Source organism: Hyaloscypha bicolor, assembly GCF_002865645.1.
Source record: "Hyaloscypha bicolor E unplaced genomic scaffold K444scaffold_53, whole genome shotgun sequence".
Taxonomy (NCBI): Eukaryota; Fungi; Ascomycota; class Leotiomycetes; order Helotiales; family Hyaloscyphaceae; genus Hyaloscypha; species Hyaloscypha bicolor.
This window is the reverse complement of record NW_020194555.1, coordinates 1,248,753-1,274,823: the sequence shown is the minus strand read 5'-3', so window position 1 is coordinate 1,274,823 and position 26,071 is coordinate 1,248,753. Positions and strand designations below refer to the sequence as shown.

Below are 26,071 nucleotides of genomic sequence, written 5' to 3'. Positions count from 1 at the left end.
TGCTCGTGCCAGCAGCCGTTAAGCCACCAGCGCGCCCTACTCTCGCGAATGAGGATCCGCGTCTTTCTGTGAAGCCAAGATCGCGGAGGCGAATTTCTCGTGTCATTGGAGGAGATGTCTGGGCACGGCACTGTGGCGGACCAGATCTCGGTGGCAGGAGTGCATTGGACGCCAAATGTGTGAGACTGGGAGGAAAGGAGGAGGGGTCCATGGAGATGTGTTGAGGAGGATGGGATGTGAAGGTGTGGGCAGGGTGGTGATTGGAGGGGAATGACGTACGAGAATTCCTGGAGTGAGATCGCGACTGGGAAGTTATATCAGCTGATGTGTTTTGCAGATCACGATTGGGAAGGTCAATTCATTTGGCAGAGATCTCCAGGAGTTCATTTGAGCTTCGTTCTGCGAGAGTGAGCGGTGAGGTTGAGAGGTCCAGAGCTGCCCTCCAAGCCTCACATGTTCCGCGTGGAGGCGAGGTGGCTCCTACAAATTCCTGCTGTACCACGCCTTCATGAGGCAGTCCGTAAACTTCAAGTCCGGACACCGCCATCTCCTTCGCCCATGCAAAGCACGAAAATCTCTCCCAGTTGTGTTCGAAGGAGGAAATGTGAAACAACAGAGAGTGATGCGTGCATCCGACGAGCTGGACAAACGTACTTCCGGAATTTCGCAGACTGTCCGTGTCTGGCATATCGAAAGCCACAATTTGCTTCAGGAAAGGCAGATCCCCACCGAGCCGCAGGGCCATTTACGGTCCATGATCTCCTGCATCCCGAAAGCAACGTCTCGCAACACATGGCGATCTTGTAGATGGGCACCACGGATGAAATTGGGCAAGTCCATATTTCCCAGCCCGAGAATGTCCCAGGTGAAGTCGAAGAACACCTTACGACAGCTATCAGACGGTGTCCGGCTATGCAAACTTAAGAAAGAGTGAGGGCAAAGGCAAGGCTCCAGCGATGACCTGCTAGCTCGAGGGAGTCTCGACAGGCGTGCAACACAGAAAAACATGGGACACGGGGACGTATATTGTGTGTAGACTTCTGTGAAGAGCCAGGAAGTGGTCAAAGCAATGTCCCCGCCAAGTACCGAGGATCTGGTGAGATTTGCCGTTGGATTCTGACGCGTGTCGGAGTCGCATTAATAGCATCCCCCCCAAAAAAGCTCTTGGAGCTCGGGTGGAAGCTGGTTGGAGTCATGGAACGCCTGCGGGACTTCGGCCCTGACCTTCGAGGAAGACGACGGTTTGGTTGCGTCTATTGCTGTTGACATAATTGATGTATGGAAGGGTGGTAGTTGTTTTAGAAAAAGAAGTCGAGGTAAGGTAAAGCGCATCCGGCAGGGTCAGCAAGAGCGGACGTAGCTACCCCACCAGAAACTATCAATTATTCTCTTTCTTTGTCAACAACTTCAACAAGCCTGGTCTTCTAATCGCCCAGAGGGTTCCTACTCATATCAATTCGAAGCCCATATCAACGTAATCACAATATCCACTCCACCAGCTCTCACAGACTCAGTCTCCAAGGGTGCTGGCGGCCAATAGGGGTCGAATTTCCAACTTCCTAAAGAACGACTCAGGTCAACTGTCTCCACATGGTTGCAACACCTGTAGTGCATTTGGTTTTGTTTACTCTGCTCAATCTAACAACTTCCCATCTTTTCAAGCCAACCCAAACGCCACGCTGTACACAACCGCCCCTTCACCATCTGCCTCACCACTCAACAACCCCTTCCCTCCTCGCGCCAGTACCAAGCGTACACCAGACTTTCGCCTTCCTCACTTTATCCACACTCTCAAGCTCAAGTCTCACACCAATATCCCGCGCCCTGTTCTCTTCCCGCACAAGTCCACCAACCATTCCCTCCTCCTCAACCGCAACAACCCACTCACAAACCGTCGCCGCAACAAAACTATCCCAAAAAGTCTCCCTCCTCGGCCTCGCCTTCATATGCCAAATGGCCGTCCTCCTCAATGCCGGATCCCGACACTTCTTCGCTACAAAATCAAGCGGCATCACGGACTGCAGATCAAAGAGGAACATTTCCTGCGATCCTTCGTCTCCAACACCCTCTCCTTTCCCCTCCACATCCAAATGGTGAGACGGGAAGCACATGTCTTGACCAAGATCCACGATTTCCCGAAACAAATCATGGTACTTGTCGTAACTTGTCTCGATCATGGTACCCATTGAACTCAGTGCAATATACGTAACCAGGTACTGCATCCGCTGCGCCGAGACAGCAAGACACTCCTTACTCCCCCTCACTTTGCGCTTCTCATCAAACAGCGGGCGAAAAGCCTTCATCCATCGTTCCGCCTGCTCGAACTTCTGCCTGCCCAGTTTCAGGAACTCGGCTGTGTAAGGGACTGCCGCGTCGAAGTAGCTCAACGACGGCTTACTCGGAGTCGCTGAGCAGAGGGTGGGGTGAGAGAAAGGCGGCGGGGGGGTGAGAAGGGCAGTGTGCACCGTCCAACACGCACACGCAAAATGCATCGTCTGTCTGCACACCAAATTAAAGTACCTCCTCGTCGTCGTGACATCCTCAAACACTGCCGGCATCGTTTCCAGCAAGTCCGCATTGCAGTCCAGCATCTTTAGATGTTCAGGCAACGTGTACATATCAGTCTGGGACATCGACTGGATATCCAACCGATCGAATGCGGCGCGTAGATCGTCCTCGATCTCGCTCTTCATGTTGCGGCTAGAATGCGGAAGCGCCTCGCGATGCGATGCAATCAAGTTGACAGCTGTCCTCGTCTGCCGGTTCGCAGACTCGTAGTTCCCGTGGTACGTCTCGAAACACACAATAAGTAGACTCGCTACCAGCGCAGTCCGCAAATCATAGTTCGTACTAAATACCTTTTGCCGAAGACAATTAATCGCCTTGCTGTACTGGCTGAGCGCAAAGACATGGTGATCCTCAATTTCTTTGGAAAGTTTTGAATTGGTGCGTTTGCGGCCAGAGACGGCAGTCATGTCCAAAGCGCCGATAGAGATGACAGCATGTCGAATCGACTCATCGGCCTCTGAAGCTTGCAGCACAATCTGTTTCCACAAAGTAGGACTATAGAAACCACTCAGATGCTCCGCCGTCTTCGTGACGTAGAGCTGGAAGAAGCGATGCTCCTCCTGGCTCTGAAACCTCGACGCATTCACTTCTCTCAGCGGCATTGTGACATCGTTCAGAAAATGCCCATACGGAACGAGCGGTCGACTCGAGATCCTGCGTGGCCGGCTCTGTTCCCTTGGTGGAGGAATGACAAGGAATCCATCACACTTTATTCCTGCTTCGTGTCAGTCGACCCTCGAGTGATTTTTCTTTGGAAGCAAAGAGACCGAATTTGATACACCGATTACACTCCGGCCGATTCTCATCACACTTCACCTATTCCCAAGAAATCGGAGTCAGCATACTTCTTTCAGGTATTTTCGGGGGTAGAATGTTCCAGCCGCTATTGGACATTGCTAGTAGGATATCCCAAGAGCTGTTGGACATTGCTATAAGAGGAATAGATACTCCGAGAAGTTGGGACTTACTCTCCACACCTTACACGTTATACATCCGGTCCTAACCTTCGGCTTCCTAGCCCGCTTCTTCTTCTCCCTCTCCTTCTCTTTCATCCCCTTCTCCCCCTTCTCCTTCTCCTCCTCCTTCTCTTCCTTCTTCTCTTTCACCTCCGTCTTTGTTATCGCGCGAAAATCAGGTGTCTCCATCCCTCACTTCATCGACTTTGAACGAATCTATTCTTTTCTTCGGACGAAAGATGAAAACAGACGGTGAAGACATTGATATGTGCTTGCAGATCGCAGAAGGATCTGGACTTAAGACATCACATGAATATGTAGTTGAGCTGGCCTGCTTGGCGTCCCCACTTGGCTGACACAGCTCACTTAAACAGGCCATGGCTGGTTCAAGTGATTTTCAGGCGTCAAAGGCCAGGTACTTTAAGTAAGAGAACAATCCAAAAAGAACCCTGTAACAGGCCAGGTGGAGATGCCAAGCAGACCAGCTGGGTTGCCTTCCTGATATCAAGCACACGCCTCTTGTGCCTCCCCCGGCCGTCCCACATCGCTGGGCGGGCAGCACGCCACGCCATTGGCTCGTCACAACGAGCACCACTTAGAATCCTTACTCCAGGCGTACCCGGTGCCCGGATTTTAAGACGAGGTTCTTGGGAGTTGGGACGTACGGACAAAACATATGCGCGCGACGCCGCATAGCATTCTCGATACCTACGGAGGTCGCGGCGAGAAGCCTTGTAACTATCAGGGTCGGCGTCACTTCTCGCTTAAGTGGCAGGTTATTGCACGGCAACCAGGAAGAGCTGTAACTACAAGGCCTTGCAGGCGTTCAGGGGCCAAAATATAGCGCACAGCCCCTATAAACATTGTTAAACCTCCTACTTGTATTCCTACTGCAACAGGCTCTCGAGCCCCTAATATTTGTTGCTAGCAGCTGCATGTGGCGTCCTGAGGCTAAGCACTCATCCCTGCCGGTTGCAAGACTTACGGACGTATGGCCGCGACCTCCTATTCGTGTGACTTTCCCAGTTCACGCGGATAGAAACACGTGACGTAGGTACTCGCGCTCTCTCTCATTACATTAATCGTAGAGGGTGGGGGGTCAGGGGCCTAGCGACACCCCCTGCCCCCTCTTGCGCCAATGCTTCTTGTAGCGAGGTATCCTATTGCCATAAGGCGTACAAGGCCAAAAGACACCGCGTTATGAGCGAAATCCAAGTCTTGGCAAAAATCTTGGCATAGTCTTGGCGAATCTTTGGCAAAATTTGCCTACATTGGGTATAGCTACGTTTTAGGTTGCTTACAAGAGGGAACGTGATATCTGGGTCTGAGGGTGTGCAGGGGCCTCTGGGGGCGCCTCACTCCCCGCTACAAACGGTCTTGAGATTACTGTGGAGAGAAGAAAGAGAGAGTGAGAGAAGCTAGTTATAGGCTATATTACTTGCAAGCTGTCGCTAGAAATTGCGCTGCATGCCACGTGAACTTTACACGTGAGTATCCTTCATCATAAGAAGCATGCGTTGTGTAACGGCATCATCCCGGTACTTAGGGTTTTAACCATGGGCCGCATTAGCAGACGCAATGCAAAGAGTAAAAGCCTGGTTTAGATCCGATTCCGAAGCATTGATTTTATTTCGGAGCGGTAAAGGGCCGTTCTGAGTAAGTACAGCAAAGATCGTCCGTGAAAACCATTCTCCATAATCAAAGTCTTATCCATCACTTATTGTAGAGACCTTGATTGAAATTTCGGGCCTGCAAGACGCCCCACCACATGAAAGAAGCTCTAGAACGCCCGTAAGAAACACTCATTGCTCATTGCTCGTTCATAATTCTCATCAAGTGTATCTGCCATCTCCGTAAGCAGATCGCTGATAAGGACACCGTGCTCTGCAATTGCCAAGGCATGCGCAGGGATTCGATTACACTACAACCATGCATCGCATAGCTTAAAACTTAAGGGGCTTAATAAGTCAATTAAGATATATATACATATATAAAATGTATTATAATATCTAGCGTGGCAGTTATTTGGAAATATGGGAGTTGGTGGTATGTCGGAGTTGCTGCTACCGACGAGCGAAGCGAGGCGGCCCAGACAGAGTTGAGGCTCAGCCAACGAGTATCCCATGAGCCCTTCTCCCGTTAGAAGGAGCTGACTGGCTGCACGGGATAATAGCCCCAATAACGCCTGCTGTGCAATGACTGCCGGGATTGGTTGTTATACAGTACGAGAAGGGGGAGTTGATGAGTGATGGAGGAGAATGAGACGGAGGTGGGAGTGAGGTGGGAGTGAGGCTGTAGCTTGTGAGTCGAATTGGATTCCTAATACACCGCTCCTGTGACGTGGGAGGCTTTCCACGGTGCAGTTAGGACGCGGCACAGCTCAGAGTCGAACTGTGAGAATCAATCAAATCACACTTCGATTCAAATACAGTTCGCAGAGTCGAAAAATGAAGCTGTAGAATTTGACTAAACGCAGCAGGCCCGCACAAACCTGAAAGGGCCAAGAAAAGAAGAAATGCAAGCCCAGCGTCTTAAAAGCGCAATTAAATACTCGAACCACACCAAAAAATCAACTCGCTCGCCCCTTGCCCTTGCCAGCAACCTCAGGGACCTCCAAGATCGGAAACTCGTCAACCTGCTGCTCCTCAACGGGGCTCTCGTTCTCGGCATGACTCTTGGCCTCAGCCAAGCTCAACTGCAACGCAAAATCCAGATCATCCGCCGCAATAGGTTCGGTCTTCTTGCTCCCAGATCCCTTGGTCTTTACTCGATTTTTCGAAGCCTGACTAGTCGATGGCGAGGATGACGCTGAACGACGACTCTTCTTCTGCTTGTACGTGATTGGGATCTCATACTCGCCAGACCCAGAAGCTCTCGGGGACCTTCCGCCTTCGTCGACGCCATCGAGAAGCGAAAGACGGATAGCCTCCTCCAAATCATGTTCGAACTCATCGTCCATCTTGTATTTTGGCGGGGAGCCTATCGTGCCTTTGACGCTTCCTTCTGGAGTTACAGTGGCGCTGCTGGTCCAAACACTCTGCGTAGCAGAGCTCTCGTTGGCATCTGCTAGATAACCTGTATCACTCATGCGTCGCTCCTCGTCCTTTTGGAAAGCTTCTGCGGAGACCATTTCAGCATATCGAAGTGCTTCTTCCTCACTGAGTCCGCCCAAGCCAACGCCAAATCGACCTCGCAATCTAGCTTCTTCTCTTGATCTGCGCAATTTCTCCTTCTTGAGTTCTTCCTGTTCGGTCGCGATATAATCCATCAAAGCTCCTCGACCAGTATTAGTAAATCGATCAGGACCGCCGTTGCTTCCACGCTCTCCTGATCGACGTAGACGGCGCTTCTTGCTCTGATATTGATCAGCAGAAGACGAGCTGTATGACCAAAAGCGTAGATGTGTTCCAAGCGAGACCATGCCACGAAGTACTGTTGGATCCGGATCGATCATGATTGCTCCAGCAGCGTAGAGGTTGATACCTACCCCCTGGATCGAGGCCTCAGCTTGTACCAGCCTACGTCGAGCTCGGGATGAGAACCGCGAGTTCAATGTTCTGATGGGTTGAAGATTCGACGCCAGAGGGTCCCAGGTTTGGACAAGTCCATCATTACCACCATGTACAATATACAGGGCAGATACCGCAAGACAAGATATCTGTGGAGAATCCGTGTAAATAGTGCGCAGCGGGTGCAACTCGTTCACCAAAGCAGCATTCGGAGACTGAGGGCCTCTCATGTTCCACATGATGACGACCCCTGTCTTAGTCCCGACAGCAAGGAAGCGAGCTCTGTGGCCTGGAATGTGAGAGCCGGACACAGTATCTTGATCAGAAGGAGTAGTAAAGGGCGACGAGAAGTTCGACTCGCCATTTACTGTGCTCAGAGGGTCTTCTGCAATCGTCAACGTAGCATAAATGGACATGTCGATTGCACTTGTCGTTATCTCCTCGCTCGGATGATCCTTCAAAGACAAGATTGAAGATCGCCATTCTTCGACAAGAGTTGTGGATACCGTCTTGAAGGCCGGACTGCTGGGTGTACTCGGCGATCGATCATGGGATGACTTTCTTGCTGGGCTTGTTACCGTGCTTCCGCCGAACAGAGAACTTCTCTGGGTTCTTTCTGGCGAGGCGTTCCGGGGAGGACTGATCACAGTGCCTCCTCCGAAGAGAGAGGCCATTGTAGTTGCGCGTGGTGCCAATGGAGGTGTCTTCGGGAGAGGATACTCCTCCAGAGAAGCTTGCTCAGACTTCCAACGCGTGAATCTTCTTATCTCTGCCTGCTCCTCTTCGATTCCGCACTTGATGACGAAAATACCTTCCCCGACTCCATTGCCATCATCACCTGCAAAGTCAACTTCTAGCCTTCTCCGCATGTCCCAACCTTCACAAAACTTTTGAAAATGAGCTGGTCGATATCCAAGGAACTTCTCAATCTCCATCGTCTCAGCTATAATCTGGGTTCGGGATAGATTGGTCTTCTTTGAAGAGGATCTCGGGGAGTAGCTTCCATGGATTTCGGCTTCTTGATAGGGATCATCCTTCGCAACACGACGAGATGACTCAACCAGGTTCCAATACGCGGTACGACCAGCACTCCAAGCATGTCGGCCAGTCTCATTGTCTACATGTCTGCCATCAATTAAGCCGGACGAAGGGGTCTCCGTAAGATAATACACTTCGCCGAGTGCGTTCAGTGCGACTGCCCAAATCCTGCCGGCCACTTTTCGCTTCGAATCATAGGAATCGTCAACTTTGATAGCGACAATGGGAACCCCGGGGCTGAGGACCCATTTCGCGGTCAATTGACCACGTCCAATTCGACGGCCATTGAGAGTATCGGCGCCTAAAGAATGGGCGGTTATAATACCCAATGTGGAGCCAGTCAGCATACCAATGAGACCATCGGTCGCGTGAAGAACTGGACCCGATTTCGCAATCCACACTGCAGAGACAGCCTCGGTGAGTGCTGGGATTTTGGGGATACCGGCGTCATAAGCCACCAGATCCACGGGAGGCTGGCTCAAAAAGCGCCCACGCATCTCATCTGAAGATCTAAAGTAAGATTGCCCTCCAGGAAACCCTTCACCGTAAATCATGCCAAAAGGCTGGCTGAGATCCATTGAGTTCGGCAGGCCGGCTGGTCCATCACCAGCTCCATATTGCTGATCGCTAACGAAGAGGTCCGCAAATTGAGGGAGTGCCTGTGGGTCCGAGAGCCCCCAGCTATCGATTCTGCCAATATTCGGATCGCTGGTACAAGCCGTCCCAGTCTCATCGGTACCGTGAATGAATCGTGGAGATTTCTTGCCATTGCTGAAGACAGCATGGATGTGATTGACAGTGGCGAATAGCTGTGAACTGTAAGTGACAACTGCATTGGAATTATTGGCAGCACTGTTTGAACGAGAAGAAGCCCCATGGCCTGGAGCAATCTGGGCAGGCTTTCCTCGAGCCAAGCTTCGCAAGAGTCTAGTCCGGAGGATGTATTCGCTGCGCCAGGATGCCAATCCGATCAATCTCGTGAAGAGCCGTCGTTCGGATCGAAGTTGCTCACGATCTTCTTGATCAGATCCGCGACGATTCGGAAGTATCAGTGCGTCAATGGCATCCTGACCAGGGAAGAATCGTGAGAATGCGGTACGCCAGGCGTGAGGCGTCGTGACTAAACTGTAAAATCTTCTGGAAACAAGGGAGACTGCGGAGAGCGAAGCAGCGGGCAAGTGTGACAGGATGTGGGTCAAGACCTCTGAGAAATATCAGTCAGCAAAGAGTAAAAAGAAGGCGAGGTCTCATAAAGACACTGGTATTTGGCATACCGTTAGGAAATTTTTCAAATTCAGTGCCATCGAACGCGTTCTTTCCCTTGTGTTTGATTACTTTGAAACCAGGGCCTTCACTCTGCTTCCTCGGTGAAGATGGAGACAAAGCATTCTCGTACTCAGAAATTCGTTGAAATGATGCCTTTGGTTTGTTCTCGACGCCTTGGTCCAGTCTCAATCGTCGAAATTCCGCTGGCAGACTCGTGTCCTCGCGAGATACCGACTCCGCAACGCCTGCTGGGTGGCCTGGATCTGGTGACTCGACGCGTTCCTCTTCGAGAGGGTCGCGTATGTCTGCGGGATGCAGATGGGCAGGGAGAAAGCCATGATGGGAGGTGTTGGAGAGTTCCGAGGCGTTGATTTGGGGATGGATGTCTGTTGATGCTTCGGTGGGCTCTGGTTGCATATAATTGAGGGTCGGGAACTCGGTTTGAATTTTGACTGAGCCCTCGGTATCTGGGTCAGTCTCGTGTTGGAGTTTGAGGCTTGATTGTGGTGGTCGTCGCGAGATTCTTTCGTGTTGTTTTGGAGAAGAAAAGTTCCGGTGATGTTATTTCAGAAGATTAGAAGACACGCTAATTTAGCTTAGGTTAGCGTCATTTTCGGGGCAGCTCCCCCTATTCCACGTTTTCCTTCCTAAACCGAGCATTTCTTGCAGTGACTTTCGCTTTGCTGTTTGATCTCCGTGGATTCAAGATCTTACCATATATGCATTCCTAACAGTGCACGAAGTTTTCAAGGACTTCCATGGCTAATGCCGTTAATTGTGCTTTAATGCAATCTCCACAAATCTCCTCCACAGTCCTCATTAACCCGCATGAACAAATCGAGGCAGCGCACATCAGTGCTCTATACTAAAAAGTGGGGTTGGGTTGCCATTACTGCCATTTTGTTCTCAGTGGGCGTCACAGCCGGGGGTCTAGTACGACATCCAGAACACACGTCGTTGGCCAGCGACCTCAAATTTTGTTTGTCTGATTATCGGCATATTCCTCTTCCCCATTTCAAAGTACATATTTTCTTCTTGTAGATCCGGTCGAAATGGCGCTGCTCAGAACGCGGTATGTGATTTTGACCATACCCGTCTCAATATCAGATTACGGCTGCCAACTATGTGGATCAACAAGGGGTACTGGAGGGTAAATATTCCCCAGAATCGTGCAACAAGTTCAACTCTGAGAGACAAGCTAGGACACTAACGAATTTTCCAAAGGCATGTTAAGCGTTACTCGAGGAAATTTTTGAGACCGCGGGGTTGCTCCCGCAAAGCGGGAATCCAGTTTCTACCCCTTTGTCTAGAAGAACATTCTTGGACCTTGGATTCGGATGCGGAGATCAGACATTATATCTAACTCAAGGATTGTTGAAAACAACTCCATCTTGGGGATATTCGGATCAAAGCACCCTACAGCGCTCCCCTTCGCTCGACAAACACACCGGTATTACACTCGATCCCAGTCAATACAGTTATGCCAATGAGATACTCGCTTCACATTGTGCTTCCAATGACCTGCCATCGAGATCTTCTGCAACGACGCTGCGAATCCGACTGTGGGATGATGAATTCCCCAGAGCAGTGAAAGAATTACCGTCCCGTACATCGCCGAAGCAGGACAGGAAGAAGTTAATTGCTAGGCTCTTGCTCTCGATACCGTGTATTATTTCTCGCCCTCGCGTTTACTCATTCTCACGTATGCTCGAAGAGAATTAAATGGCTCTGTGTTGGCATTTGATCTAATCCTCTCAGATGACACATCACTTCTTTCTCCTTTGCTGCTATGTCTGTTGGCAAAGATTATGGGTTATCCATACGATACATTGAAGACAGAGCAGGAATACCATGGTTTGTTTGTGCTGGCAGGATACGAGGCAAAGAATATTGAGCCAAGGGACATTTCAGAACTTGTTTTTGCATCGTTAAGTCAATTTTTGGAGCACAGGAAGAAGACGTTGGAGAATTTTGGTAGGGGACTAGGGAAGTTGAACGCCGCAAGATGATTGTTTGGGTGGTGGTCGCGGAGAGGGATAGTTAGAGGATTCATTGTTGTTGGGGGGAAGTAATTCCAGTCGTGATATGTACATTTCCATCGACGTACCTCGTTTTACTGGCTGTACCCAGCAGCTTCGAATTGTACTGCATGACGGACCGTGCTTCGTACTTCTTCAACGTCACCCCCAAACCAAGTGGCAGAACGGGTATTCTGCAAAGCACCGGAATGGAAACCATGCGAGTTGTTGTTATCGCGCCGGGCGAGTTGGTATAACACAAACATTAGGAGGAATGCATTAATCACACCAGATAGACTTGGTAGATTGGTGACTTTAAAGATATCGTTGGAAGAATCTACATCCAAAAGGTCAATTGAAACATGTATCTTCGAAGCGTACGTTCCTTTTCTGTCCAGTCCAGAACATCAACGACAGCTCGGAGACCCATTGCAAGCCACACCATCTCCAGAAAATAGATCCTTGACAGTAGAGGAGAGAACATGGCATCGGATGGACATTCAACTATCGCTCCTATGAAAATGCAGAACTAATCTCCTTTAAACAATTAATTGCATTCTCCAATCACCGTTTCCAACGGGAAATCCCAGATCACATCACCTTCCCTCAATATGTAGAATATTTACGATCCTACCTCAAGAAATTTGATCTTGGATCTCACTTAAAACTTGGTAGCAGAGTCACTGCCAACTTACCAAACTCTTTCAATGAGAAGTGGAAATACACAGTCCAACACACGGCCCAAAATGGACAAAAGGAGGCGCTCCAATGGTCACACATAGAAATCTGCATCGGTCTCCACATCGAACCAAACATTCCCAGCATTCTTGGAATCGAACACATCAAGGAGATGTATTCCACTCTTCAAAATACAAACATCACTGCCAATTTTCCTGGCGCGATGTCCTCATCCTAGTATGCGGGGAAACCGCGATAGACATAGCCTACGAAGCCATCAAAGCCGACGCATGTTCACCACGTCGTTGCTAAGAGCTGGATGCGGTGGTTCGTCCCAGACTTCGTGATTAAATGCGTCTTGTGGTTTTTGACGGGCACCCAAGCGGGCATGAATCACCATGTTGGTGCGTTGCCAAGGAAATATTTGGGAGGGCGTATGTGTTCCTTAATAAATCTACTAAAGCGATGCCGTACTTAAATAGACATTGGACAGGAGAACGAAATTGGTTTCTGAATGCGATTGGGAACAGGTACAGTATATTGACCTCCCAGAGGACGCTCAGTCGGAATTGGGTTGACACGTTTCATAAAGGAATCGACGAGACTGGTCGCATCATTTCCGAAGCAAGGAAAGGCAGAAAAGACTGGCGACGTATGCAAGAAAAGGAAGTGAAACCGAATTGCATAATATACTACACTGGGTTAGTCTCCACTTTTCTTTACCAAAATACAACTAATATCCTCAAAAGCTATAAACAAACATTCTCCTACCTCCATCCCCCTTTCCCAACCTCAAACAACGCCAACATCCGTAACATCGTTTCTCCGACTCACCTCACGATCGCCTACATAGGCTTCGAGCGCTCTGGCGTCGGCGCAACCCCCCCCCCCCCCCAAATCGCAGAACAGCAAGCAACGTGGTGGTTATCCCTCATTCTCTCCCGTATGTCCCGTCAAACCTCAGCACCATGCCGCCATCTCCTCCCGCCCGTCCTCCAGATTCCAATATGGCGTCGATCACTCGGCCTACATGTCCACCTAGCCAAAGACTTCGGCGGCGCCCCCTCTTTACTCAACCTATGGAAAACCCATGGGTGGAGAGTCCTCTTAACTTATTGTTTTGGCCTGAGTCTTGTATCTTTCTACAGGCTGATCGGACCGTTTACATTGCTGGTGCTGCGGAAATCACGCGGTCGGAGCTTGAGGCGACGATTTTAAGGAGAGGTTACTTGGGGAATTTGTTTTTTGGGATTATCCATCCCTGTGGTGTTTTATGTGTGCTTGAATGGTGTTGCTTGGCTGTTGGAGATCATTGGGTTTATTTCGAAGGAGAAGGGTTTTGTTGTGACGTCAGCGTCACATGACCTGGCCCTAGCGTGGCACCCTGTACTTAGCTCGAGCTCCCCGCTCCTCTCTTCTTTTCTCTCTTTAGACGTTACATACACACCCAAAAAGAGCTGTTTACCAGACCAGGTCTTCAGCCCAGGGACGTGATAGGTTTATAGGTTGTTGGAGGCAGATAGATGTACTGCAGTCTTGCCCACTCGAAGATAGGCACCAGAACTTTAAGCCATTTTCCAAGGTATTGAATGAATTGGCTGAGAATGGTGGGAATGTTGAGTGTGGGAGAATAAACGACGATGGACGGTAGCAGAGTTGGGTGGGACACCAGCGAAAAGGGGCTTTAGCGAGTATCACGTGCAACACTTCAAAATTTCCACACGTCCATCAGATATTTAAATGAAGCCATGATTCTTGTTTGTTTTGTTCTGTTTTACTTATTCCCGTTACTTATGTGTTTGGTGGTTTGTTGATATTTCTTGAAGTGTTGCGAGTAAACATACCTGCTTCGCGAAAGAGCAAGAGCAAGGAACACCTCCCCCCCCACAAGCCTTTCGCACACCTACCGTCGGCTTCCAAGTACCAAAAAGTTGATGAAAGCGACTGTGCCTTTGCATTCCTGTCATTTGAAAACGGTGCTATACTGGAATTATCAATTGCTCAGCGAAGTCACGCGGTTGCAATTTCGGAATTCTCAGCAACTCAACTCAATTTAGAGTGACAGTATTTACATCTTCCCTCTCAATGTACAAGCTCTAACACTACTCCTCTATGTACTTCATCTATCATCAATATTGTTCGCACCGTCATAGACTCGTTATCACAGACATCCAGTCTCGGGGTATATTCAAACCAATGATCCACACCCACCAAAACACCAATTCCCCACATGCTTTTCACAGCAAATACCCAACACCAACCGCAATGGAAGTCCCCAAAACTCCGTAAACTTTTCTTATTCGCATCCCAGCCGCCTCGTTCTTTTTTTTACTGCTCATTGAAGTGGCCGTCGCACCCGTGAAAGTCGTCGTCTCGAATCCCACCCCATTAGGTCCAATGTTGATCGCCTGTCCACTATACACATCCGTTGTGGGGTTCGCACCGGGCCTGAACGTGAATGTCTTCACAATTGAAGAGCTCTTCGTTCACGAAGCCGGCGGTAGTACGAACTACCCAACTGAATTAGCAGCTGACGCACCACACGAGCGCTTCGAGTTGCCCGCTCCGCTTGGTCCCGCAGAACTAGACAGCGACTCAAGAACCTGGGAAGGAACGATAGCAAACGGGACAGCCGATTCCGCAGGCCTCTCCGCGTACGAGTGAGCAAGGAGGAAACTCGAACGCCAGCAAACAGCAGCAATGATGGAACTATAGACGGCCCCAGTGCAGGAAATATATCCTGTCGAGAAGAACGAAACGGATGTCCTTCCGGTGGCTCATTATCGGTCGTCTGATATCGAACCCCCCGTGAGTCCCGTCTTCGGAGGAGCATCTCCGACGATCGACGTCGACCCGTCACCTGTGAGTCCTGGCTTCGTGTCTCCGCCCACCTCGCCGTTGGCTCCTCCTCCCGACCCCCCGCCCAGGTATAGACGTATCAATCCCGTGAACGTGGTTTATGCTGGTCGACTACCAGATAGCATCCGACTCACCGCCGTAGTACCTCGACTCATCGGGGCAGAGGGACGGACAGTACAGACCATTGAATCAGCAAGCACAGATCTCGCTGGAACCAACAGTTCATTAGGAAGCCACTTCACCGAGTGTGAGTCAGAGTATTTATATGGCAGCAGGAACACGAATCGTCTCGCCCATCGCGAGCAGCAGCGGCAGTGCAGGCTGTGACGCCAGGGTAGTCTCCTCGACAGCAAGCAATAGCACCAGAAGCGGCGATAGCAGAGGATTTAATATCCGTGGGGGCAGCGAGATCGAGACGGATAGGACTCTGAGTCGGAGCAACGCGGCGCCGGATGAGTGGCCGAGTAGGTGGTGTCTTAGAGTCACGGAATTGATTCTTGTACCGCAGCCCGCGGAGAACAGGTTTAGCTGGGAGGTGGACAAGATTTCTGGACGGGAGGAGGGGGACTCGTTATAACACTACTCGAAGCTGTGGTTTGCGATTTGGGTTAGCATTGGCGTTTGGTCTTTGAATTGGAAAGTATGGATGGCATGAATTATGGATTGATGGATGGATGACAAAGGCACGATACCGATGGATTTCTTTGGTAGAAGTTGAAGATGGAAGGCGTGGATAGCATCGGATGCTCCATTAGCTTGTAGCCTCTTTTGGTATATATGAATAAATCGTTGTACGAAGGGGTATACAAGGCCTTGTCTATGGTATAGTTCGAGAACGGAGCCTCGCTAGTGAGATTCGTCACGCCTTGAAGCCGTGGTGTTTCTATGGCTTTTGGTTTTAGTTTTATGAAGCACTGCCATGGCCGCAAGGAAAGTATGAAGGCTATGCCTACATCGAGAGGGACCGCGCAAGACTCATGGAATACATCGAAGGAGACGTGTCTCGTCGTCTGGGCTAGTTACGAAACTCTACGCCTCGCGAATGTGGATGCGGAACCTTCAAAAGTTTGACTCTTTCTTAGCACATGATTTTAATCCACTCAGATATAGTTAGGCACAGATCTCTTTGTAGAGGCTATTAGAACGGCTCTGTCACGCAAGGGAGGCGATGACGAACCATGTGACCTTGATGGATGTAATAAAAGGCGAGTTTATACATTGAGATTAGAGAAGGACCGGGAATTATTAAAGCGACCATTAAATCAGTTCTGAGTTTTATCTGATTCAAACTCAAATTACAATAAGGAGGGAACTTATTGTTTCAAACTTTCAAGCATGCAATGCGCCAAGCACCAGAACATCCATATTCCGTGCCTGCAGATTCTCTTGGCCAACAGGGGAAAAAAATCTTTAGTAGAGGTGGAAACCACTGCCACTGTTCTGTGGGAAGAAGCACGCTAAGAAGCTATGCCGCTGCTCATAGGAATAGTGCGAAGTGTTGGTGTTGTGGGCTAAGCTAATACACACCTTATTCTAAGTCGGTGTCATCGCGCAGATGTGCAGTTTTATTAATTTCCAGCTTCTTCATAGATAAACACAGCGATATTTCCCCCCTCTGCTTCGTATCATTATCTATCACCACAATGAAGCTCTCGCTAGCCTCTGTTCCCGCCCTCCTCGTTGCTTGATGCTCAGCGAGCGTGCACATTGTCGTTGCTCGAGATCGGGGAATTCCCGATATTCCTGTCGCCGACGACGCCTACGGTGGCAAAGTCGTTCTCTCTGGCCCCCTAGAAGGTACCTACAACAAGCCATTGATTCTCGCAGATCCATGCCCCGATCGTCTTGTTTGGGTCAGGTGAACAAGATACGGGCTGCCTGAGGGTTGCTGTGACATATACCACCAATCATGGCAACCGGGTCTTCGCGTTTGAATGCCATGCAGATTTGGCACTGTGTACTCATGATGTGCTGTAGAGAGACAAAGAGAAGAAGGGTTCTTGGAGGGGGAGGAGAAGAGGGAAGGAGGAAATTGCCGGGTTGATTCACAGTAAACAAAACAAGCCAGATGTGTCCTCACTGGCCAAAAAGTTCAAAATCAAATAGTACCAACTATTATCTAAAATTAAATCCTCCACCCTTTATTTTCCTATGATATGATATAATCAACACTCAGAAAGCTGGTTCTGACACATAATTCTCATCACTTGGGACCCCTTTTCTATCCCGCACTAAATTAAACACGTGCTCCTGCCCATCTTGATCCCTTCTAGACTGCCAAAGCCTCTCATTTCCCCTTTCTCGGTCTTCTCTGCTCCCTTAATCTCATTATCACTCACCAAAACCTCAAACCGTCTCTGGCCGGCGCAGCAGACCTCGAATCACTCCTGAGAACTTCCCTCCATCCACCCCTGACCCTCTCCGGCTTCCTCACTTCCCCTTTCCCAAATTTCTGACCAATAAAGTTCGCCATCTCCAACTCCTCATCCTTTACAATCCCGGGACCGAAGAATCTCGCATTACGTCTATTGATCTTCGGCGGCAGTGCCTTCGACTCGGCAGCCTCCTTGGCGAGGCTTCTGGCCCTCCTTTTGGATTTTGATCGTCTGATGCAGATACAGCAGATGCATGCGAGAGACAAGATGGTGATCAAGATAAGAAAGACAATCGCGATGATGATATTTACAGAGAGTTTGGCGCCGGCGATGTAGGTTGAGGGTGGGAGGGGTGGCACGAAACGTCGTTCCAGGGCATCGTGAGCTTGGCTGAGAAGATTGGGCTGGGGAGGCATTGTTCATGCAATTGATCGAAGCAGAAGCCCGAATTTGTTCAAGGCATGGAATCGTAAAGCAGGAGGATGTATAGAGAAGGAGTCAAGCAGAGAAACAGAGGGGGAATAGGAAGTCATGAAGTGATGGCAGCCTGGCAGAGCCTCGAAAAGTAATATTTATTCCGGGCTTGGGGTAATATCAAGATGGCGCTCTGCTAGGCTTTGCTCTGACTTTGGCTAATACGCTGGTACGTCAATCAACAGTATTGGAAGGTTCCGAGTTGTGTGATGAATATCGGTGGTCGGGAGGAGACGCAGGCGGTTACGCGGATGCCTGGCATGTCTGGAGGCTGAGCCATTGGACCCCACCACTCAAGATAACCCGACATGGCCAATTAGATCCAAAGAAAATAAAAGGCAGAAATAGCAAATTGTAGGACTAAGAACAGAAGTAAGTGACATGAATAGGACCCCTAATTGAAGTTCTCTCGCGTCTCTATCGTCTCGCTACGTTACGTGTCTCTTCCCCCTACAGATGTGAGCCTCCGAGACACCGCTCAACTCAAGGTATTTAGCCCTATGTGAGTCTACTCCTCATCGATGAAAACTTCACCCAATCTCATAACGTCTACTGTCAAATTCCAAATCATTGTCATTTGTCCACAAGTCACTCGACCAGCGAACCCCGACTTTGGCCCTCATTCGGCGGTAAGATTTCGAGTACAGAATTAAAGCTCAGTGTGCAATTGTAAAAGTTATGCCTTGGCGCTCTCAATTTGGAAGTGCTCTGGTATTCGCAAGTCTTATAGGTGTCGTTTGATAGATGGTGGGAGCGTCTTATATATCCGCGAAATGTAAGGGAGGCGGCATATTGGTATCGTCGCGAGTCACGACAAAACGTCCCTACGCAACGTAGACTGGGTTATCTTCGTCTCCACTCTGGCATCGCGCTTTATCGTGATAAGTTTTGTCGCTGGGAGAGGACCCTGCTCTTTTCTATATACTATGTACTCCGAACTAGAATTAGAAATGAACAAAATTTTTTTTTTTTTGCATTAGGGCCACTGAGACAAAGGCACGAAGCAGGAAGGAATAATCTCTACTGTTTCACATGCTGGGCCTGGGACATAGAATGCTTTGTGCAATCTGCAATTACGATTCAGCTGCTGTGATACAGACGTAGCTTTCAGAGCTATGGCGCCCCGAATGCTAGCAAGAAATGGGTATCTATTCTACACAAATGCGCCTGCGAAGTAGCAGAACTCCACTATGCAATTTTGTAAGAACGCCAACTCCGTGTGTAAGCTCCTTAGTGCTGCATTTCGCTGCCATAGAAACCATGATCCGCCTGATCGAGATTCATGAACTGCGACATATCGCCATCGAACGTGCCTTGTTGTTGTCTCTGCTGCTGTTGCGGTTGTTGGGGTTGAGCTTGCGATTGATCGTCTGGAAAAACATCATCTGCAGGCGGACCATCCAAACCTCGACTGACTTTGAAGTTGAGGGGAACAGCCTGGCCCAAGGTATCCCTCCTATTCTTCTTCCTCTGCTCTGGAACGGCATTGTTGTCTCGTCTCCCGTTCATGAACTGGCCTACATCGCTTGTTTTGCCCTTGTTGACATCTTCCTGAAACTTGTCCGGGCCACGTAGAATAGGGAGAAGTGTGTGTGTCTCGTACCAGCGACCTTTGACATCAGCGAGCCCTTTGCGTGCAGCCGGTTCAAGTAGTCGCCACTCATACCACATTCCCGTCGTCGCCAGATGCGCGATCTCATTGCGGTATCGAAGATCCATGCTCATTCGTGGAGGGAGATCGGGGTTGGTGGGCCACTCTTGGGGGTTCTTATACGGTGTTGGCATTTCGACGAACTTGTAGACATCCCCAACAAATGTGACGGCTGATGCACCTTCAGGAGTGGTTTTCTCAATGAGTTTGTGGATAATCAGGACGACGATATCAGGAGTCGGAACACCAGGAGCTGAAGTGCGGACACGGACAGGTTCACCAACCCAGATCTTCTCCGCGCCGAAGAACATTCCATTGTAGTGAACCTCCCCTGGATTTGCAAGTGCCTTTTCGTTACGTTCGAAGAGGGAGTATGATGCGTCGATGACCTTTGCAGCGAGAATACTGCCGTCAACAATATAATCCATAACGTGGCCGGCTTGGTCGAACTCCCCTCGAACAACACGATCCCAAGGAACCTGGTCGAACATCATATCGTTGAGTTGCACGACTGTAGTAGGTGGCACACTCCAAGCTAGCCATGGTCGAAGAAGGCACTCATCCTCCTTAATCTGATATTTCTGCTGTTGATGGGGATTCGAGAGAGGTTGTACGAGGTATCGGGGTTTATTGTTCTTCAGCCCCCTCTTTGCAATAACTCCAAGTCGCCAATTGCTGCCATTGTTGAACCAAACGAGTTCACCTGGACGGTAGATGTATTTCCCACCCGGAGTAGCATCTGCCGTCTGTTCCTTCGACATTGTGGCTGGGCCAGGCTGAAATGCAGGTTTTGAAGGCGCCGCGGAGGTAGAAGAGGATGGCGTGTAGTTGGTGGTTGGCTTTGGTGCTGCGGACAACGTTGGGGGGTGAAATTTGACTTCAGTCTTGAGCTCACTCTTGCCAGAGAATGCTTCTGGATCCTCATCCCCATCTGGTGAACAAATCTTACAGGAGCAGTTCATGGGATCACCGTCTTCGTCTGTCGCAAGCCACAGAAGGTGTGGAAAGAAGTCCGCGGGGCTTCTGAACCTCTTCTTTCGTCCTTGCGGATGTCCGTATAGGTAGGCATCCTGACGCTCAAAGACACCAGCTGCGTGCTTGCCTTTCTCTTTCTTGCTCTCTGCTCCCGCCTTCTCCACATTGTATTTGACATGCTCCCACAGTACATAGCCTTCAGGAAACTCTTTGAGAATGTAGTTTCTGTCTGCGCAGAGTTAGTTGTGGTCCGCGAATCTACGCAGTAGCATGCTGGCGCATGATGCTATGTAAAGAGTGACGCTTACCAGCATGCGCCTTTCCACCAAGCAGATGCATTAACATGCCACCAAGCTTCCGTCTCCAATCCACATGCTTAGCTTCATCGACCTCCAGCTTCTTATAGCAATCGACATTTCCATTGGCATCTGGAGTGTCATTCATCTGCTGTGTAGTGGGCTGGTTGACTTCCTTCACACCAGATCTAGTAGCTACTTCGAATTGACCATCGCTCCGGTGGATAGTGAGAGGGTAGTAGGGCGCCATTGTGAAAAATGGTTTGTTAAGTGCAGATGCACAGAGATCAAAGTCTCATTAGAATTGCATCGACAAGCACATGTGTGGGGCTGAGGTTGTTGAGCTCTTGAGGAAGACAATGAGGCGCCCCGGAGTATTGGTCGGGCCGAGATGGAATTTCTATCGGGCCGGGAGAATATGGATCACGTGTTATGACATAATATCCACCCCCTGGAAATTCAAAGCTAGACCTGCTGGCTTGCGGACAACATAAAACGGTCCTCTTCTTTGTCCAATTCATTGCTTGACTTAGATGCATTGGAAATATACCTATTTCTCACATGCTAAAGCGCTCTGAGTATATTCCGAAGTCACATAGATTGAACACGCACTAATTTGTTCCAAGGACGAGTTTGCACATGGCTGGAATACTTTCCATATAAGCTACACTTGCTTAATTTCATACTGGTCGAAAGTGGCCTCGTTGTTTACTTTTTCAGAAACTGCTGAGAAAGCCAAGGGTACCACTTACAGAAGTTGCTGTGCATTGATAGAGGACAAAGGCGTAGAAACCTGCTTGGCAAAATGTGCTTCCCACAATTGAAAAAATAACATTTATAGCCGTATCTGGCTCATCTTCATTCATACATACAATCTCAGAAGTGAATCCCCTGACCGCCTTGTTCGGTAACCCCTTTCCCCGGCAGAACGCAATCCAATGATCTGATTCGCTGGAGTGAATCTAATAAAAAAACGCGAGGCGAACGCGAAACCGAATGCAGCCGAGTCAGTCATAAATTCTACCTGTTCACATTCCAACCCCTCAGCCTCCTCACCAACTCCACCGAATGCGCATTGCGGTCCCAACAGGGAAAAGACTCGATCTACCACAAGATCTACGTCTCCCTAACCGGCATACTCCGAGAAGTCAATGGAATTGCTCGCAGACAATTCCCTGCAACTTCCGCCGGCGCACGCGTTTTCGTGAATACTCCGCGAAGACTTCAGCCTCATCTCAAAACAAATTCACCATCTGTGCAACATTGACCACATTGACCACATACAACAATCATCAACATGCAGTCCCCGAGTTCTCCTGATCCCCTCGCTCAGACGCCTGTCGTTCAGCGCACAACTGCTTCGAGTATCCTTGCCAAGTTCCTTCCAGGCGTCAGAACTGAACACAAGATGGATACCACCCAACGAGCCGATAAGATTCTTCGTCCAAGGACTCCAGTCAAGTATACTGAGTCTGAATCATCATCTGCGCCGATGGAGACTCCTCCGAGCCAACAATTGATCGATCTGACCGACAATGACTACGAGGAACTCCGAATTCAAGCGCCACAGCAAACTCCTCCTCAAGACCAAGAGACCATCGAGTACGCACCACCCTCGCGGTCACGATCGGGATTGCGACAACCCAAACCCAATACCTCCTTGAAGGCGAGCGAGAATGGCTTCTACCAGCTAGTTCCTGCACGACCCAAGTCATCGAAGCAGAATGGGGTTGGAGCGGACATAAATGGAATCAACGTAACACCGGTGGTTAGCACGAGGGTTGCCATTCGACAGGAGATTGCAAGCAAGACTGCCAAATACAGAAACCAGTTCCTCATTGACAAGAAGGATTTCTGGCTCCCGCTCTTGCCTCCGCACAACTATGTCAAGAAGCTGGTCGACCAGAATGAACAGTTATCTCCTGCTGAGCTAGCAGACCTGCCCACCGCTACTCCCTACGAGGAGATCGACCGTCAACCTCGCGGAGTTACCGCCGTCATGAAGCCATACCAGCTTTCCGGCCTCTCCTTCATGGTTTATCTTCATCGAAATGTAAGAATTCTCCATATTCACTAGATATCGAAGCTGACCATAACAGGGTTTGTCTGGAATTCTCGGTGACGAAATGGGTCTTGGAAAGACTCTACAAACGCTCTCGCTCATCCAATACCTGAAGGAACATGACCCAAAGGCTGGCAGTGGAAGATTGCAACGACCATTCTTGGTTGTCTGTCCTCTTTCGGTCCTCAGCAGTTGGATGGCCGAAAGCAAGAAATGGACACCCGGTTTGAAGGCTATTCGCTTCCACGGCCCTAAGCACGAACGAGATCGCTTGAAGAAGATTGTGGTTGGAGAATTGGACATTTACGGCAACCTGACTGCCCAAGCAAAGGCGAAAATCAAATCCCGACGAACTGCTGCTGGCAAGACTGTCATCTCTCTGGATACCGACTCCGAAGACGAAGATGATGTTGGCGTTGACTTGGTCGTCACCACATATGATTCCTTCAAGGCCGAACAGTCGTGGTTCAAGACTGCCTTCGTCTGGCGATACGTCGTACTCGATGAGGGCCACACTGTCAAGAACCATGCGTCTTTGACTTCGAAGTCTCTCCAAGGACTGAAGGCCGAATACCGCTTGATTTTGACCGGAACCCCTCTGCAGAACAACCTTTCCGAACTCTGGTCGTTGTTACATTGGCTCTACCCAGAAGTTTTTATCGACAAGACCAATGAGCTATTCGACACTTCATTCAATCTCTCCAAGGGTCAGTATTCAAGCACTGTCCTGGATGATGCTCGTCGCCTGCTTGAGCTTATTATGCTTCGCCGGATGAAGAATTCCCCCGGTGTTGATTTGAATCTTCCACCAAAGACCGAAGTCCTTTTGTTCGTCCCGCTTTCACCCATGCAGACATTTTGGTATAAGCGCATGATCACCAAAGCCGATCAAGGCCTCCTGGATGAATTGTTCAAGGGGGTGAAAGACAAGGAAGAGGAGAGCATGCGAACCCTCAAGATGATTGAAGAGCGCGAGGCTCAAATGGAGAAAGCTGAAACCGAGGCACTGGAAATCCTCGGGAATGATGAGTTGGTCGGCACTGATGCATGGAAGGAGACCAAAGCGATTCTTGAGCAGACAGTCCAGCGAGAGCATGAAGGTGAAAAAGCTAGGGAAGGCAAGAAATCTGACTGGCAAAAACTGATGAATCTACTCATGCAATTGAGGAAAGTCTGCAATCATCCCTACCAGATCCTGAATGCCGAACCAGATCCATACCATACTGGCGATCACGTTATCACAGCGTCTGGAAAATTCATCGTTCTGGATAAGTTAGTTAACGAGCTCGTCATTAAGCAAAAGAAGAAGATCTTGATATTCTCCGGCTTCACCAAGATGCTGGATTTGGTTGAAGAGCTTCTGTCACTCCGAGGTGGTGATGGCTCGCAATTCCGCTCAATGCGCATCGATGGTGGAACCCATCGAGCTCGTCGCAACCTAGGTATCAGACTGTTCAATGATCTCAACAGTGATTACCGTGTCATGCTGATTTCTACACGAGCTGGTGGACTTGGCATCAATCTTGCTACGGCTTCTGATGTTGTTCTCCTTGACCAAGATTGGAATCCTCAAATCACTCTTCAAGCTGAAGCTCGTGCGCATCGCATTGGCCAAAAGAATCCTGTCACAGTCTACAAACTTGTTTCGCAAGGAACAGTCGAGGAGCAGATGATGGGGCGCATCCAGAAGAAGCTCTACCTCTCGGCAAAGGTCACAGAAGCCATGCGAGACATCCACACCAAGTTTGGCTCTGGAAAGAAGGGTAAAAAAGGTGTTGCAGCTGCGGAAGACGAGGATATGCCTCAGCTCAATACAATACAACTCATGACATTGGTACGCCGTGGTGCCTCTGCCATCTCAAGACCTGAGATTGACGTCAACGAGATGTTGTCTTGGTGAGTTTGATTTTCGACTGGTACGTACGTTGCATATTGCTAACTTATACAGGGACTGGGAGAAGACCGTTGCGATGTGCAAAGACAAGCCGGCAGATGTCAACGTGAAGAAGGATGCTATCCCGGATGCAAAAGTTGATGAGGAAGCAGAGCGAACGTGGCTTTCCGAGATGGAGCGTGTCGAGGCATCGATCTTCGAGGGAAAGAAGTTGGCGAAGATGGCGAAGGGCACGAACCGAGACATCGCTGCAGAGTATTTCAACAAGGCAGACCGACGCGTGGGCAAGAACACCACCATCATGGTCGACGGCTTCGCGATCTCGAAGGAGTCGATGAACTGCGGAGACTGGGAGGCAGTTCCGACGATGGCTGGCAAGGATCCTCGTCTTGCGGAGCGGAAGCGCGAGAAGAGAACCCCGATCATACCTCAAGAGCATTGCCAGGTCTGCATTGACGGTGGTGAGCTGCACTGTTGCCAATTGTGCCCTCGAGCTTACCACTTCGAATGTCTCGAACCTGAGTACCAGTCTAAGGCCAAAGGCTGGTCCTTTAACTGTCCTCAACATAGGTGCTTCGATTGTCACCAGGGAACTCAAGATGCAGGCGGCATGCTCTACCGCTGCAGATGGTGTGAGCGCGCATACTGCGAAGACTGCATGGACTTTGAGGAAACCATTCTCATCGGCAATACTCTGCAAGAGTACGAACTGCTTGGTTACCCCGACGTGGAACAAGCCTTCTACATCCAATGCTCTAGTTGCACCCACAATTTCAAGGAGAACCCTAGAAACGCCAAGCTCTGTTCGGATCTCGCCGACGGCATTAGTCTTGCGTATGAGAGCAGATTCGGTCAGCTGTCACGGGAGACGAGTACAAGAGCTGGCAGTATGACGGACGCGACGACTGTTGAGACAACTGGTATGAACACACCGATAGTCATTGACGACGATCGCGACTACGCAACCCCCTCCTCTCGCAAGCGGAAGATGCAAGAATCGCATGTCGTCAATCTCCCCTTTTCCCCGGCATCAAAGAAGGGTAGAGTTGGCGTTTAATTTCTAAAATTTAAGTATCCAAAATTCAAATGAATGGGTTTGATAGATGGTGGCGTTGGTCGGCGTTTACAGAGGGAAGTTCATGATTTGATACGATTGATTTGAAACGAAAGACGGAGGCTGATTTGCAGTATGGCGTTGGGGTACATCTCATGTCTACGGCGTTTTCGGTGGACTGTCTAATTGTTGCCTTTTCTTTTTCTTTGCATATGCCTCCTACATTTGGCTCCGTGGGGATGAATGGAATAGCAGCGTGGCTATTTGCTCCCTGGTGATCTAATCATATCTGTGCCTTGCAGGATTGAATTTGATGTAAATGCATGGGGCAACTTTGTATTATGTACTAGAGATTTAGAGACAGATGGTGGGCGGGTGGCTCTAGATGATAGAGGGCT

General features: G+C 49.6%; 8 protein-coding genes across 8 annotated transcripts; 4 read left to right on the top strand and 4 right to left on the bottom strand.

Annotated features, from left to right (window-relative positions):
* Positions 1–1,321: 1,321 nt before the first annotated feature.
* K444DRAFT_340743 (uncharacterized protein) lies at positions 1,322–3,820 on the bottom strand. The gene is made up of 3 exons (XM_024872024.1): positions 3,537–3,820; positions 3,336–3,384; positions 1,322–3,283 (listed from the first exon to the last, which is right to left on the bottom strand). Exons 1-3 carry the CDS (start codon positions 3,711–3,713, stop codon positions 1,710–1,712), a joined length of 1,800 nt encoding a protein of 599 aa, XP_024739289.1. The 5' UTR covers positions 3,714–3,820; the 3' UTR covers positions 1,322–1,709.
* A 2,005-nt stretch (positions 3,821–5,825) lies between these two features.
* On the bottom strand, positions 5,826–9,864 carry K444DRAFT_557422 (putative F-box/WD repeat-containing protein pof10). The gene is made up of 2 exons (XM_024876783.1): positions 9,346–9,864; positions 5,826–9,275 (listed from the first exon to the last, which is right to left on the bottom strand). Exons 1-2 carry the CDS (start codon positions 9,752–9,754, stop codon positions 6,094–6,096), a joined length of 3,591 nt encoding a protein of 1,196 aa, XP_024739288.1. The 5' UTR covers positions 9,755–9,864; the 3' UTR covers positions 5,826–6,093.
* A 1,242-nt stretch (positions 9,865–11,106) lies between these two features.
* K444DRAFT_610456 (uncharacterized protein) lies at positions 11,107–11,420 on the top strand. The gene has a single exon (XM_024879752.1). The coding sequence runs from the start codon at positions 11,146–11,148 to the stop codon at positions 11,344–11,346; it is 201 nt and encodes a 66-aa protein (XP_024739287.1). The 5' UTR covers positions 11,107–11,145; the 3' UTR covers positions 11,347–11,420.
* Positions 11,421–12,301: 881 nt separating this feature from the next.
* On the top strand, positions 12,302–13,337 carry K444DRAFT_340699 (uncharacterized protein). Its single transcript, XM_024872023.1, has one exon. The coding sequence runs from the start codon at positions 12,385–12,387 to the stop codon at positions 13,249–13,251; it is 867 nt and encodes a 288-aa protein (XP_024739286.1). The 5' UTR covers positions 12,302–12,384; the 3' UTR covers positions 13,252–13,337.
* Positions 13,338–14,145: 808 nt separating this feature from the next.
* K444DRAFT_717009 (uncharacterized protein) lies at positions 14,146–14,982 on the top strand (the record flags this gene model as incomplete). Its single annotated transcript, XM_024888395.1, has 2 exons — positions 14,146–14,215; positions 14,345–14,982. The coding sequence occupies 2 exons, from the start codon at positions 14,146–14,148 to the stop codon at positions 14,695–14,697; spliced, it is 423 nt and encodes a 140-aa protein (XP_024739285.1). The 3' UTR covers positions 14,698–14,982.
* Positions 14,983–17,022: 2,040 nt separating this feature from the next.
* Positions 17,023–17,934, bottom strand: K444DRAFT_610455 (uncharacterized protein). Its single transcript, XM_024879751.1, has one exon. It carries the CDS (start codon positions 17,681–17,683, stop codon positions 17,228–17,230), a length of 456 nt encoding a protein of 151 aa, XP_024739284.1. The 5' UTR covers positions 17,684–17,934; the 3' UTR covers positions 17,023–17,227.
* Positions 17,935–18,730: 796 nt separating this feature from the next.
* Positions 18,731–20,998, bottom strand: K444DRAFT_557419 (uncharacterized protein). Its single transcript, XM_024876782.1, has 2 exons — positions 20,676–20,998; positions 18,731–20,596 (listed from the first exon to the last, which is right to left on the bottom strand). The coding sequence occupies exons 1-2, from the start codon at positions 20,911–20,913 to the stop codon at positions 18,972–18,974; spliced, it is 1,863 nt and encodes a 620-aa protein (XP_024739283.1). The 5' UTR covers positions 20,914–20,998; the 3' UTR covers positions 18,731–18,971.
* A 1,157-nt stretch (positions 20,999–22,155) lies between these two features.
* K444DRAFT_523986 (uncharacterized protein) lies at positions 22,156–25,676 on the top strand (the record flags this gene model as incomplete). The annotated part of the gene is made up of 3 exons (XM_024874329.1): positions 22,156–22,716; positions 22,763–24,621; positions 24,674–25,676. The coding sequence occupies 3 exons, from the start codon at positions 22,156–22,158 to the stop codon at positions 25,674–25,676; spliced, it is 3,423 nt and encodes a 1,140-aa protein (XP_024739282.1).
* Positions 25,677–26,071: the final 395 nt, after the last annotated feature.